Source organism: Podarcis pityusensis, assembly GCF_964106645.2.
Source record: "Podarcis pityusensis genome assembly, chromosome: 2".
Lineage (NCBI taxonomy): Eukaryota > Metazoa > Chordata > Lepidosauria > Squamata > Lacertidae > Podarcis > Podarcis pityusensis.
This window is the reverse complement of record NC_138029.1, coordinates 11,855,529-11,868,473: the sequence shown is the minus strand read 5'-3', so window position 1 is coordinate 11,868,473 and position 12,945 is coordinate 11,855,529. Positions and strand designations below refer to the sequence as shown.

The window sequence follows — 12,945 nt, the reverse complement described above, 5'->3', positions numbered from 1 at the left end:
CCCTGATTACACTTCAAAATATTCAAATATTCAAAATATTCAAAACAAAACCCCTTTCCTCCACACAAATTAAGATCCCAGTCTGAAAGAGTAGTGACTCCCATTTTTGCTGCTACCTGTTCCTTTTTGGGGAGGGTACCCATTGTCCATATGCAGGCACATTAAAATGTTGACTTCCTCAATTGTTTTCTCCAGGCAGCTCTCAATTCCACATTGGTGAAGGTGTTGTTTTTTTTTAAAAAAAGTTGTATTCCAAACCATAAATTTGAAGTATGCATCTCTCTTCTGTTTTCACATCTCTGTGAGCCAGGCACAGCCTTCTGGGACAGCAAGCACAGCACCAATCAGATCCTGTGAAGGCACCAGAAAGCGAAGCCAACTTGGCCATTTTTGGCTGGGAAGGGGGGGGAAGCCCAGCAGCAAAGCAAACTGTTCACCTAATTCGCAAAGCTATAAATAAGTAAGCAAGCAAGTTGGCCGGGCCAGGAAAAAATGACCTTGCCCTCTGCTTTTGTTTTTGGCTAAGCAGCCCGCAAACCTTGACGCAAGACTGGCCCTGCAGCCAAATCAGTTGAATTGCCCCCTGCAACTACCTAGGGTAGTGCAATAAAGAATAGCTTCCAGGTGCTTCCAGGAAGCCCGCAAATACAACATGAAGTTACTGCCAGCACTCTTGCTTGCCAGTCTACATGATAACAGGTATTCGGAACAAGCTCTCGCTGAACCTGAACATTGCATCAAACCTTCACTGCAGAAGAGGGAGTTTCAGGAAGTTTTGCTTGCCAATTCAGAGTGCTTCTGGGGCAAGAAAAGCTGCACTAGCTGAAATTCTCTCTTCTGCTAAAGCCATTAAAGGCACAAGGACCCAATTTTCTCTTGCTTTTGATGACGTTAGTTACTTAACTTGGTGTGCTCCTTAACTCCTTTACTCCCATATCTATGGATGTATTCACAATAACAGATAGCTGCTAGAACTGCTGTGCAGTCCTGCTGCTCTAAGGCTTTTGCTTGGCCAGTGGTAGTTTGGTGTACGATGGTTGCATGACCTAGCAGCAGTTGCATGCTGTTTTCCTTGGACTGCTTGAATAGTTCAGGAGTAGTATATAACTCCTGTTCTGCTGGGAAGAAATAGCTGTGTGATTCCCTGCTGTCATGCCATCACCCAGTACCTATTGCCAGGGGCAGTGGAAGATTGTGCCTGGGATCAAAGCAGGGGGAGAGAACAATAATGTGCTCCTCACTGAAGCCGGGTGGATAAAAATCTGTTAAAAATTACAATGATCAGATTTTTAAAAACTAAACCTGAGAGGTTTAAATCCCACCCCACCCCACCCCAGTTTAAAGTTGGCGTTTAACCCAGTTGTATTAACAGTGCAATCAAATTCATTGCACTGGGAGAGGCCGTCAATACCATATAACACTGGTCCTGAAAGACCTACATTGGCTCCCAGTACATTTCCGAGCACAATTCAAAGAGTTGGTGCTGACCTTGAAAGCCCTAAATGGCTTTGGCCCATTATACCTGAAAGAGCGTCTCCACCCCTGTCATTCAGCCCGGACACTGAGGTCCAGCACCAAGGGCCCTCTAGCCGATTCCCTCACTGCGAGAAGTGAGGTTACAGGGAACCAGGCAGAGGGCCTTCTCGGTAGTGGCGCCCACCCTGTGGAACACCCTCCCATCAGATGTCAAGGAAATAAACAACTATCTGACTTTTCGAAGACATCTGAAGGCAGCCCTGTTTAGGGAAGTTTTGAATGTTTGATGTTTTATCATGTTTTTAATATTCTGTTGGGAGATGCCCAGAGTGGCTGGGGAAACTCAGCCAGAAGGGCGGCGTATAAATAATTTTGTTGTTGTTGTTATTTGTTTGTTGTTATTTGTGTCTACTCAGACATGTGTACCACTGAATTGAGCTGGGCTTTCTCCCAGGTCGGTGGCCATAGGACTGCAACCTGAATATCTCTTTGTGATAATGACCTCATTTAAAAAGAAATCTGACTTTAACACAAACCAGCGTGTTAAGCAGAGCAATCCGTACTGGGGCAGAGAACAGAGGGATGGGCTAGAGCAGAACAGTGAATCCACTGTCTGCTGCCCTACTGGCTTGTGCTGGTCAGGACAGTCTATGCCAGCTCCAGGCTGGTGGTAGCAGTCCTGAAGATCAGGCCCCTTGGGGGGATTCCCATGGCTTTAGATTCCATGGATCCCCACCCTGAAAGGCACATTGGGGCCTTCTGCTGGCTACTGCTTTCCTTCCATCTGGGTGGTACTGACATCACCACCACAGGGGAGGTCAGCGGAGAGGCAGCTATGCGCCGTCCATCCCCAGCCCCATCAACATGGAAGGCGTGCATGCATGCGTGCTAGAATTGCACCGCAAGTCTGCCTTTAAAAACCAAACCCATGTGTATGATGGCCAGATGCATTGTTCAGAAGAGGGGAGCTTCAGCAGTTGTAACATACATGACAGCTATTAAAGGTGAAGGAATCCTATCAGCTTTTGCATCTGGCCGCCCTAGAGACAGGTAAACAGAAATCCATTCATTTTCACCATTGCTCATATTGTCTCTAATCAATCAGTCAATCAGTCCAAAGGTGTTTGTTTATGTGCCTAGATTGTATAAAGGTTTTATTCTGTGTTAAACCAATTCATTTTTATTATCATGGTAGTCGTATAGTAATTATTATGGTAATATACATAGCCTTGTTCAGGTAGTATAACTTGCACAATAGAAAAAAAAATTGTTTTAAATCAGTTGTTCAAATTGATACATTTTTCTTGGTAATTACAGCATGGATCAAAATCACATTTATTTAACTCATCCACCCTGCGCTGATACGGTAGGGCAAACAGCACAGTATTAAAGTGTTTTGCTGTGGGACTTATTTCTTCTTTTTTTTAAAAAAAAATAATATTTATTAAAAGTTTAAGAATTAAAGGGGGAAAAAAGAAAAAAGAAAAAGAAAAAACAAACAGTACAAATCAACACATTACAGTACATATACATAAAAAAGAAAAGCATAAAAAACACAATACATGCTGTGGGACTTATTTCTTGAGGACTATCGCTTGAAAAGTTAGTTGTAAACGCGCCTCAATAATAAGGGTGTTTAAAAGTGATAAAAGTACATTTTTCTATCCTTTTAGTGGATGGTTAACAAGCAGTGGAGGTTGGTTTTGGTCCTTGCTAGAGAATTCAAAGTAACCAGGGTGCAGCAGTGAATTAAAAAGAGCCTACAACGTTCTTTTGCATTGCCCCTGCTGTCCTTGCATGTGGGTTTCCCCTCCGCTCTGACTTTGCTGGTGCTCCTCTGTCTGTTCCTTTCCGATCCCAGCTTAGGCCTCTCTCGAGCGTTTAGCAGGCCTGCTGGATAGCATAGCAGTTTTGCAATATGAATACCCCACCCAGAATTGTCCCAGTGGGCAGGGCAGACTCGGTGACTTCAGCAGCACTTAGCAAATGAATGATGGGAACGGAGCGTCTCCATGCGCGGCCAAACACATGTGCATCTTGTCTAGCCCCACACATGCCCCGGAGCAGAGAAATGACTTTGAATGCTCAACAACCCAGTATTTTAGACTCCTTCCCCTCCTCCTGCAGTCACAAGACCTTGACAGCGGCCTGAGGAACGGGTAATGTTCTGAGACGCCACAAGGATCTCTGCGAAGAGAGTTGAGCCGCTGTGGCTTGCTCTAGGAAGCAAGCTCGGAAAGATAGAAGAAATAATACTTAGTTGCTCCTCACGCGTGGAAAAAGGAAATGAAATATGGAAGGATATGGATAAGGTTGCCAAGGTATATACAGTATACCAGACCCTGCTTTTGTATCATTAACAGCAGCTTGATCTGCAGACATTGGCAGGTTCTAATGTTTATCACCGTCCTGTAAAAAGAAGCAGCTGCTTATTTCTGCAGAACAAGCTTCTGCTAAAGGTGCAGGGAACAGGCCAAGCCAGTTTTTTTTCCCTGGCCAGTTGGCAACTTTAGTCTTCAAGGGACTTTCCAAATTATTTTTTTAAAAGATTTTATTCAAAAGGCATAAGGGCATATCTTCATTCCAAACATTCTTCGGTTTCCATGCAACTTTAACTATCTTAGCTTTCCCTAAAGGATCCTGGAAATTGTTGTTTGGTGGTGTTCTGAGAATACTGTTGTCCGTAACCCTATTTCATAGAAGTACAATTCCTAGGATTGACTGGCAAGAGGAAATGAGTGTTGAGTTCACTTGTATGAACCCCAGTTTACTGCCAAAAGCATCATAACACATTCTTTTTTTTTTTAAACGGGCTGGAACAGGGTAGCAGAAGAGCTTTTTTTTTTTAAAGAAAAGATCAAAATGGTATGGGCAGGAGGGGATGTGTGGCTTATGCTGAATTTTGTAAATGGGACATTCAGATACTGTAAGCAATTTAAAAAATAAACTTTATCAGTGTTTTCCTCAAAGGGGTAAATCTGGATTAAATGGGGGGAATGCAGGCTGGCATTTTGATGTCAATGATGTGTGGTTGCTGTGAAAAATTTGCTTGCCTGAGGAGTACCCCTCTCACAATAAAAACCCACCTGGAAGCACCTTTGGTATCAGGGAATAATGCTGTACATAGCAATCACCACTAAGAATGGACGTGCTAACTAAAATAAGTATTAGATTTTTGGAGCAATAGTAATAAAAATAAATTGTTGTTCAGGGTACTGAGAAAGTCTTTTGTTAGTTAAAGAAAAGGATTGTCTACAAACCCCCCAAGATGAGAATGTTCCAACTAAATTTGCTTGTTGACTGGCGTGATTGTGACATCAAAGGTGGCTTGGCCAATGGTAGAGAGGCAGCTTCCCCTTCCTTTTTGTGCTCTCTTCTCTGATGGTGGCAGTGTTGGGGGGCTTTTGTTGCATTCAGGGGTTAAGATCCATTGGGAGGGTGGAACTTCTGATCATCCTGGATGAGGAAACCTCCTTACTTCTCCCCATCAGGGGACTGAAGGCAATTGATCAGGGACCTCTTTTGGCCAGGAAGGGTGGTATGAGGGAGAAGGACTCAAAGCTCCCTGAAGCAAACTTGGCATAGGCCACCCTGATCTCACAAATGCATGTCGGTTGGTTGATTTTAAAGTAGGGGTGGAAGAAGAGAGGAAGTGCTGGTTAGCCCTGTCATTTTTGTCCCAAAAACCTCTTTATCTGATGCTGTCCAAGACTGGCTGCACCTCAGAGAGCTTATGCAAAAAGGAGACAATTGAGCCTTCTGTCTTCTACCAACTCCCTCTCTCTGCAAGGCATTCTGCACATGTATCTCACAGTTGCAGCTCGCTTTTTTATATACCCTAGGAAGTTTAGGAGGAAGTGAAAGAAAGAGCTGAGTGGGGGCGATTTGGGTTCCACGTTGCTCCTTCCATGCCCTTGGAAGTCTAGTCCCCTATTAGCAAGTTTACTATATGCTGCCCTAAATCTTTTTGACCTTTCCCCGCAATTCATCTGCACCTTCCCGCAGTCCCAGACCCTCATTTTGTTCTCTTCCTTTGCCCTGCAGCCTTATGTCTCAGTGGCCCAGCAGATGGCACCCCCAAGTCCCAGTGGCAGCAGCAACAACAACAGCAGCAGCAGCAGCAGCGGGCCAGGCGGCGGAGGCGGCGGAGGGGACCAGCTGAGCAAAACAAATCTCTACATCCGGGGCCTGCACCCGGGTACCACAGACCAGGACCTTGTCAAGCTGTGCCAACCGTAAGTTACTGGGACGAAGAGACCCGGGAGGGCAGTGTCATGCTGTAAACGGAAGCTGAAAAGAACCGGGTCAATAATTTATTGCCCTCCCAACCATCTCCATGGCAACCTCTCCCCAACCCGAGTGAAAACCCCAGTCTTAGAGAAGATGCTTTCATCAGCCCCTCTAAGGTCAGGGTTCTCAAATGGAGGCATTAGCATTTAAGCCGCCCAAAACGTATTCCCTGCAAGACAGACATCGGCAGTAAACGGCTTTCAGAGATTCCTCCTATGCTTACAAGGGGTGGGGGCTACTAAGTTAGATCCAGTGGGACCTCATGGGCCGACAGGAGGGATTTTAGGAGAAGCAACAACGACAAGAGATCCAGTAATATCACTGCAACTGACAGCACGCTGCATAGCTCAGCTGGTTAGAGCGTGGTGCTGATAACACCAAGATTGCAGGTTCAGTCCCCGTAAGGGACAGCTGCATCTTCCTGCATTACAGGGGATCGGACTAGATCATCCTCAGGGTTCCTTCCAGTTCTTCAATTCTATGATTCTGTGTGGATTAGGAGGAGAAAGGATCGAAAGGATCGAGACTTAGGGGTTGAGGGTTGGTTGTGGCCAAAGGAGGTTGCTATAGGGAAATCTGCTAAATCAGAAAGGAAGCCTTAGTTACAGTAGGTCAGGGCAGGCCAGATCCAGGTCATGCTTGCTTATTAGAGCAAACAGAGAATTAGAGCAATTCTGCTGCTGCCTACAGATCTCCCGTTGCCTTTTTGTCTGTGTGTGTTCTCTTCTGGTTTATTTTCCCTCTTGACTCTCTACACCTTTGCCTCGCCCCTCCCTTCAACTAAACTGGAGCCAAGTCATCAGTGGATCGGTTGGCTGGCACTTTGCCTCCTGGCCCATTGAAGGCGCTCCATGTGGAGAGGTCATGGGGCTAGAAGAAGCACAAACTGCTTTTGGCCGTGCCGTTTGCACCTTTCCAATGAGGCCCAGTCCTTAAATGCGAGGAAGGCAAACGGGCAGAATGGAATCTGTATCCTGACCTCCAGTCCAGGTTTTACAGTCCCCACCAACCCATCGTGAAGGGGAGCACCTCCATGCACAACAAGCTATTTTAACTATGATTATATATTTATTTAGGATGCGGGTGGCGCTGTGGTCTAAACCACAGGGCCTAGGGCTTGCTGATCAGAAGGTTGGTGGTTTGAATCCCTGCAACGGGGTGAGCTCCCATTGTTCGGTTCCAGCTCCTGCCCACCTAGCAGTTCGAAAGCACGTCAAGTACAAGTAGATAAATAGGTACCACTCTGGCGGGAAGGTAAATAGTGTTTCTGTGCCCTGCTCTGGTTCGCCAGAAGCAGCTTAGTCATGCTGGCCACATGACCCGGAAGCTGTCTGCAGACAAATGCCAGCTCCCTCGGCCTACAGAGCGAGATGAGCGCCGCAACCCCAGAGTCGTCCGCGACTGGGCCTAACGGTCAGGGGTCCCTTTACCTTTATAACAAAGCCACTCCCTTGCCCCCCCACCCCAAAATCAGATTTACTGTGGAAAGGGAAATGCCAGGATAACGCACTGAAAAGTGCACTATAGCAATTACTTGATGCAGTGTCACATAGCCTCCCAGCAAACTCTATGCAAGCAAATCAGGATGAACGCTCAATAAGCAGGTTGTCTGGAAGCAGCCCATATTTGAGACCCTGCAACCCTTGTGGCATAACATGCCTCCTAGTGAGCACACCTCCTTGCCCCCGCGATTGAGGGAGCCGGGGCTGTGCGACGTCAGCAGGCTGCGTGCAGACGCCGCGGGGGAGGGGGTTGCACTCAAGACATCAGCACACCCCGCTGATGTGTTCTGCACATGCCCCGTGGTTTGCGGCGTGACACAAGCACACCTCTTGGAGTGTGCACATGGCTGCCAGGGAATTTTGAGGGGGGCCGGCCCCTTCCTTGAAATCTTTTTTGGGGCCCTGCCAGATGGGACGCCTGCCTGCCAGTGGTGACCTTCGGGCAATCTTGTTACCCATCACCAATGCTCCAAGGACATGTTGTTGTTTAGTCATTTAGTCATGTCCGACTCTTCATGACCCCATGGACCAGAGCACGCCGGGCACTCCTGTCTTCCACTGCCTCCCACAGTTTGGTCAAACTCATGCTGGTAGCTTCAAGAACACTGTCCAACCATCTCGTCCTCCGTCGTCCCCTTCTCCTTGTGCCCTCCATCTTTCCCAACATCAGGGTCTTTTCCAGGGAGTCTTCTCTTCTCATGAGGTGGCCAAAGTATTGGAGCCTCAGCTTCACAATCTGTCCTTCCAGTGAGCACTCAGGGCTGATTTCCTTCAGAATGGAGAGGTTTGATCTTCTTGCAGTCCATGGGACTCTCAAGAGTCTCCTCCAGCACCATAATTCAAAAGCATCAATTCTTTGGTGATCAGCCTTCTTTATGGTCCAGCTCTCACTTCCAAGCATCACTACTGGAAAACCATAGCTTTAACTATACGGACCTTTGTTGGCAAGGTGATGTCTCTACTTTATAAGATGCTGTCTAGGTTTGTCACTGCTTTCCTCCCAAGAAGCAGGCGTCTTTTAATTTCGTGACTGCTGTCACCACCTGCAGTGATCATGGAGCCCAAGAAAGTAAAATCTCTCACTGCCTCCATTTCTTCCCCTTCTATTTGCCAGGAGGTGATGGGACCAGTGGCCATGATCTTTGTTTTTTTGACGTTGAACTTCAGACCATATTTTGCGCTCTCCTCTTTCACCCTCATTAAAAGGTTCTTTAATTCCTCCTCACTTTTATAAATAAGCCCAATAACAGCTACAGCAATTCCAGTTGTTCCAGCTTTGCCGTCCTGTTTTGGGGGCTCAGCCGTAGTCTGTCTAATACCCTAACTCTAAATGGCAAGAAATGTCATTTCTTTGGCTTACCCCTGATCTCATGAGTGGCCATGTGAAGATAGCTGTACCCCAAGTAAAGATTATCGCAAGGGATTTTGGGAGGCGGTGGCAATTAGGGAGCCTACTACTGTGTGCATTCACCCAGAGAGTACTGCAGTTATGATGTATTGACATAAGGACGCCTGTGTATTTATGTTCTCTGCCATAGCTTGCCCGATCCCACTTCTCCTTGCCTGGAGAAGACTGAAATAGGCTAGAGTGCTTAAAGCTAAGTGGCTAGGAGGGGCGGGCAGGGGGCTGTTCCTCTCTTACCTCAGCTCACCCCAGCCTGGAATGCTGGATCTGGCCCGAAAGCCACACTTGACAAACACGCCTCCTTCAAAACCAGGAATCTGCCGGGGCTGAGTGTGAGGGAAGGGATCTCTGCAAGCTGCTTGTGAGCAGGGGGCGGGGAGGAGATGGGGAAGGGAATGGGGCCTAGAGGCTGAATGCTGGTAGTGGCTTGGAGCGAGGATTGTGGGTTGCCTTCCTGGTTTTGCCACTGCCTTGCATCACTTGCGTGCAGTGCCCCTGCCGCCTCTCGGTTCCCACATCTGCAGAGCAGCAGCCTCCGCCACCACCGCCCTCCCCAAGCCTGAGATCTCATCGCTGCAACCACAGCATTCATCCTGCTCTTGAAACCCTGCAGCTGGATTCCCCTGTGTGCTGGCTGGGAGGCGCCAGAACTTGGCTGTTCTTGGCGCCGGTCGGATTTCCTGGGCTTGTCCTTTCCTGGGCAGGAAATCCTGCTCAGGGCGAGCAGGAAGCATTGGTGGGGGGGGGGCGCGGTTTGGGGTTGGAGGGGGCAGCTGGGATGGACTCTGAAGGGTTCATTGTTGGGGGGAGGGGAAGGAGTATTGGACTCAGTCGCCTGTTTTGAGAAAGGCTGACCGGTTATTGGTGGCTGCGTTCACACCGGGTTTTTGCAATAGGTTGGAGATGTTTAAGCGCTGCAATCCTGTATACATTAAGCTGGGAGTAGCACTTTCTAAATAAGCGTTTTGTGTCTGTAAGGCAGCGACCAGGGAGAATCTCCTGCTGAAGTCAGTGGAAGTTACTTCTCAATAACCATGCCTGAGACTGGACTGCACCCTCACTTCACATAACAGTAGTTGGAAGGAATGCTTCTCTTTGGGAGGAGGGGTCAAGAGGTTCAAAAATTTTCTGGCCAGAGAGGAGTCAACCCCAGCATTGTTAAAGACAATTTTCAATAGCTCCGGGGCTTTCTTATTCTTGCCTTGGGGCATGCTGGGAGGATGGGCAACCCATTTAAGGGCACTTTTAATGTTCTGATTATTTTAAAGCAGATCGCTATAAAGGCAATTTGCATGTTTACACTGGATATACATAAGAGATACAATCTGAACTCTAAATGTGTTCTAAATGTCTGCGATTATATCATGTAACAGTGGGTTTTTTAATATCTGGTGAGGGATTTTAAAAAACCACAGCAGCACCCCCATACTTCTACACCAAGGAAAGTCCAATTTTAAAACCTTGAGTTTTGTTAATTTGCATACATTGATTGCTTCGCATAATTTATTCTGCTTTGGCTGGCAACTGTCTTAGGTGTTCCACATCACTCCTTGTTCTTCCCTCGTAGCAGGCAGAAAAGCAGAATAAATTATGCAAGGTAATCATAATTAAGACGCTTGAATTTGGCATTTCCTGGTCTAGAAGTCTCCTTCTCCCTGTTGCCACCTATTTACTGGGCACGGCTTGTGCTGTGTTGTCACTGGTAGCCTGCCCCAAAGTCATACATCACCACATCCATCACTTGGTCCATCTTCGGGGAGTGGGGGGCAAGTGGGCAAGGTAGCTCGTCCGCTCCCCATGCCAGCAAAGGCAGAGGGATCAGGTTACACTTCAAGTTACATACGCTTCAGGTTACAGACTCCGCTAACCCAGAAATAGTGCTTCAGGTTAAGAACTTTGCTTCAGGATGAGAACAGAAATCGTGCTCCGGCAGCGCACCGGCAGCAGGAGGCCCCATTAGCTAAAATGGTGCTTCAGGTTAAGAACAGTTTCAGGTTAAGAATGGACCTCCGGAACGAATTAAGGTACCACTGTACACTGCAATGTTGAAAACCCAACATCGCCCAGCCCTGCTAGCCAGTAGCAAACCTGTCTGCCATGTAAAGTGACATTTGGCCCATAGTCAGGCCTCTGTCCAGGAGCTGTTGCTTGCCTGACACTTTTCCTGCCCTGAACCACACCTTCAGCAGTTGCACAACAGGAATTCTAGTAATGGGGGAAAGCATCGCCTACAGAATGTATTAATGTTCTTCAGATTTCTAGAAGAGGGCAAGGCCTTACCCGGTAGAGACATGATTTCTAGGCCGGCTTTTGAGGCCTGTTTAGAAATGTAGCGCTATCTCAGATTTCTCCCCAGGGGATCGCTCAGGCCTGCACAAACCACTAGACGCTTGGAGCTTATTGGACTGCTCAGCAGGGAAGGAAGGAAGGATGTGGCATATTTTTGGATGTTGGTTATGAACAGCAACGGCATTAATTCCACCATGTTCCTTTGTGCCCCACAGATATGGCAAAATTGTCTCTACCAAGGCCATCCTGGACAAAACGACCAACAAATGCAAAGGCAAGTGCAGATTGGTGGGGCGGTGCGCTGCCAACTGGGTGAGGGGAGCACAGTGCTGCAGCGTTGAGAAGGAAGGGGCGTATGGAGCTGGAATCGCAGCTGGGGCAGATGGGGTTTTGCTTGCGGTTTTGGAGAGGGAGAGCTCAGAGGCCGGAGTGCTTCACTGCATCCTTTACCCGATTGCATTGAGCGGTTCTGGGACCGAGCCTTCTCCCCAAGAAGATACCTTTCCCTGCACAAGTTCTCTCAATCTCAAGGGGTGTGGGTTTGGCAGGGAGGGGGCTCATAAGGAAAGAGGGGCAAGGGAGAGGAAAGGATGAGAATTCGATTCTGGAGCCAAGTTTCTGGGGGAAGATTGGTTCTGTCTGGGAGGTGGGGCTGGGTTATCTGTGTGAGAGGGAGGTGCCATTGGGGGGGTGGGGTAGGGAGTGGAATTCCTGACATGCCAGACATTGCTGAGGGATGGGATGGGATGGGATGGGGGGGGGAGGGAGCAGCATCCACTCAGAACAGAGGCTTGGAGAGGGGAAGGGAAATTGCTCTTCTGACAGTGAGAGGCGGGCTCTCCCTCCCTCGCTTTCCTGCCAATGTTTGCTAACTAGCCAGGTAACACAAGCTCAGCATTGCCCGCCCAGAATTCATCTGTGGCATGCTGGAGGGTGTGGCGCTGCAAGGTAATGAAAAGTGCGCATGTGCGCATGGTGGGGGGGAAGGTCAGGGAAAGGGGTCTACCCCCACCATAGACGTTGGGGGGTGCCTCTAGGCCATGCTAACTAGTAGAAAGCTGAGTGGTTCTCTGCAGAGGCTGTTTGTCCACCTTCAAAGCAAGATACGCAAGGCCTGCCCTCTTATTTCCATCTCCTTAATTTCTGCAGGTTCCTTAATTTCTTCCATCTCCTTAATTTCTGCAGGCTATGGCTTTGTGGATTTTGACAGCCCCACAGCGGCCCAGAAGGCAGTGACTGCACTCAAAGCCAGTGGGGTTCAGGCCCAGATGGCCAAGGTAAGACTTGTGCCCCAGCACCTATGGGGGAAGATGCCAGTCCTTCCATCTCCAGGATAGAGAGGGAAGACAGGAGGGCAGCCTCTGGGCTGCAGTTCAAATCCCAGGCCAGCTCCCTACATAATGCAGCAAACATGCACAATGCAAGCATGTCTTTTTGAACATCTGTGTACATGTGTTTGGGAACTGTGATTGGGGCAGGCTTCCCAGCTTCCATATATATATGGGTTTTTCAAATGAATCGTCCACACTGTGTAGCGTCGTAATACTTGCATGCATGCATGCAACAGACATAGCTGTCTTGTCTGCTGCCTGAGGGCTCAGCCACACTTCTGCTTCTCCCGGGCCTAGAAAGCATGGGTCCAAGTGGTTTTCCACTTGTCCCACATTTTCTAGGCACAGGTCCAGGCTGTTTTGCAACTTTCCCCTGGAAAACATGCTCTTTGCAGCTGAATCGGAACAAACCTGCATCATTCCTACATTGCAGCGGGGTTGGACTAGATGGCCTTTGGGTTACCTTCCAACTCTACAATTCTATGATTCTATGAAATAGCAACCTGATTGCCGTTTATAGTGGTAAAGAGTGGGTTTTCCCGGAGAAAGTAGCAGGCCAAACGGAGCTTCGGGCGAGCGCTAACTCTCTGTATGAAATCATGGGTCCCCTCTGATACGCATAAATCCTAAGCCTTAAGCTGCCCTGTAATAT

At 48.1% G+C, this 12,945-nt stretch overlaps 1 protein-coding gene across 2 annotated transcripts in view; it reads left to right on the top strand.

Moving 5' to 3' along the window:
- The window catches only part of RBMS2 (RNA binding motif single stranded interacting protein 2), a 73,721-nt gene that overhangs the window by 44,723 nt on the left and 16,053 nt on the right, over positions 1 to 12,945 (top strand). The window contains exons 1-4 of one of the 2 annotated variants that reach the window (XM_080994828.1): positions 4,722 to 4,977; positions 5,521 to 5,711; positions 11,178 to 11,236; positions 12,148 to 12,239. In XM_080994828.1, the coding sequence (XP_080850954.1) occupies positions 4,858 to 4,977; positions 5,521 to 5,711; positions 11,178 to 11,236; positions 12,148 to 12,239 (462 nt within the window). In that variant the 5' untranslated portion in view covers positions 4,722 to 4,857. Of the gene's footprint in view, positions 1 to 4,721; positions 4,978 to 5,520; positions 5,712 to 11,177; positions 11,237 to 12,147; positions 12,240 to 12,945 lie in introns of those variants that run through there. The other variant, XM_080994829.1, reaches the window with a different exon arrangement.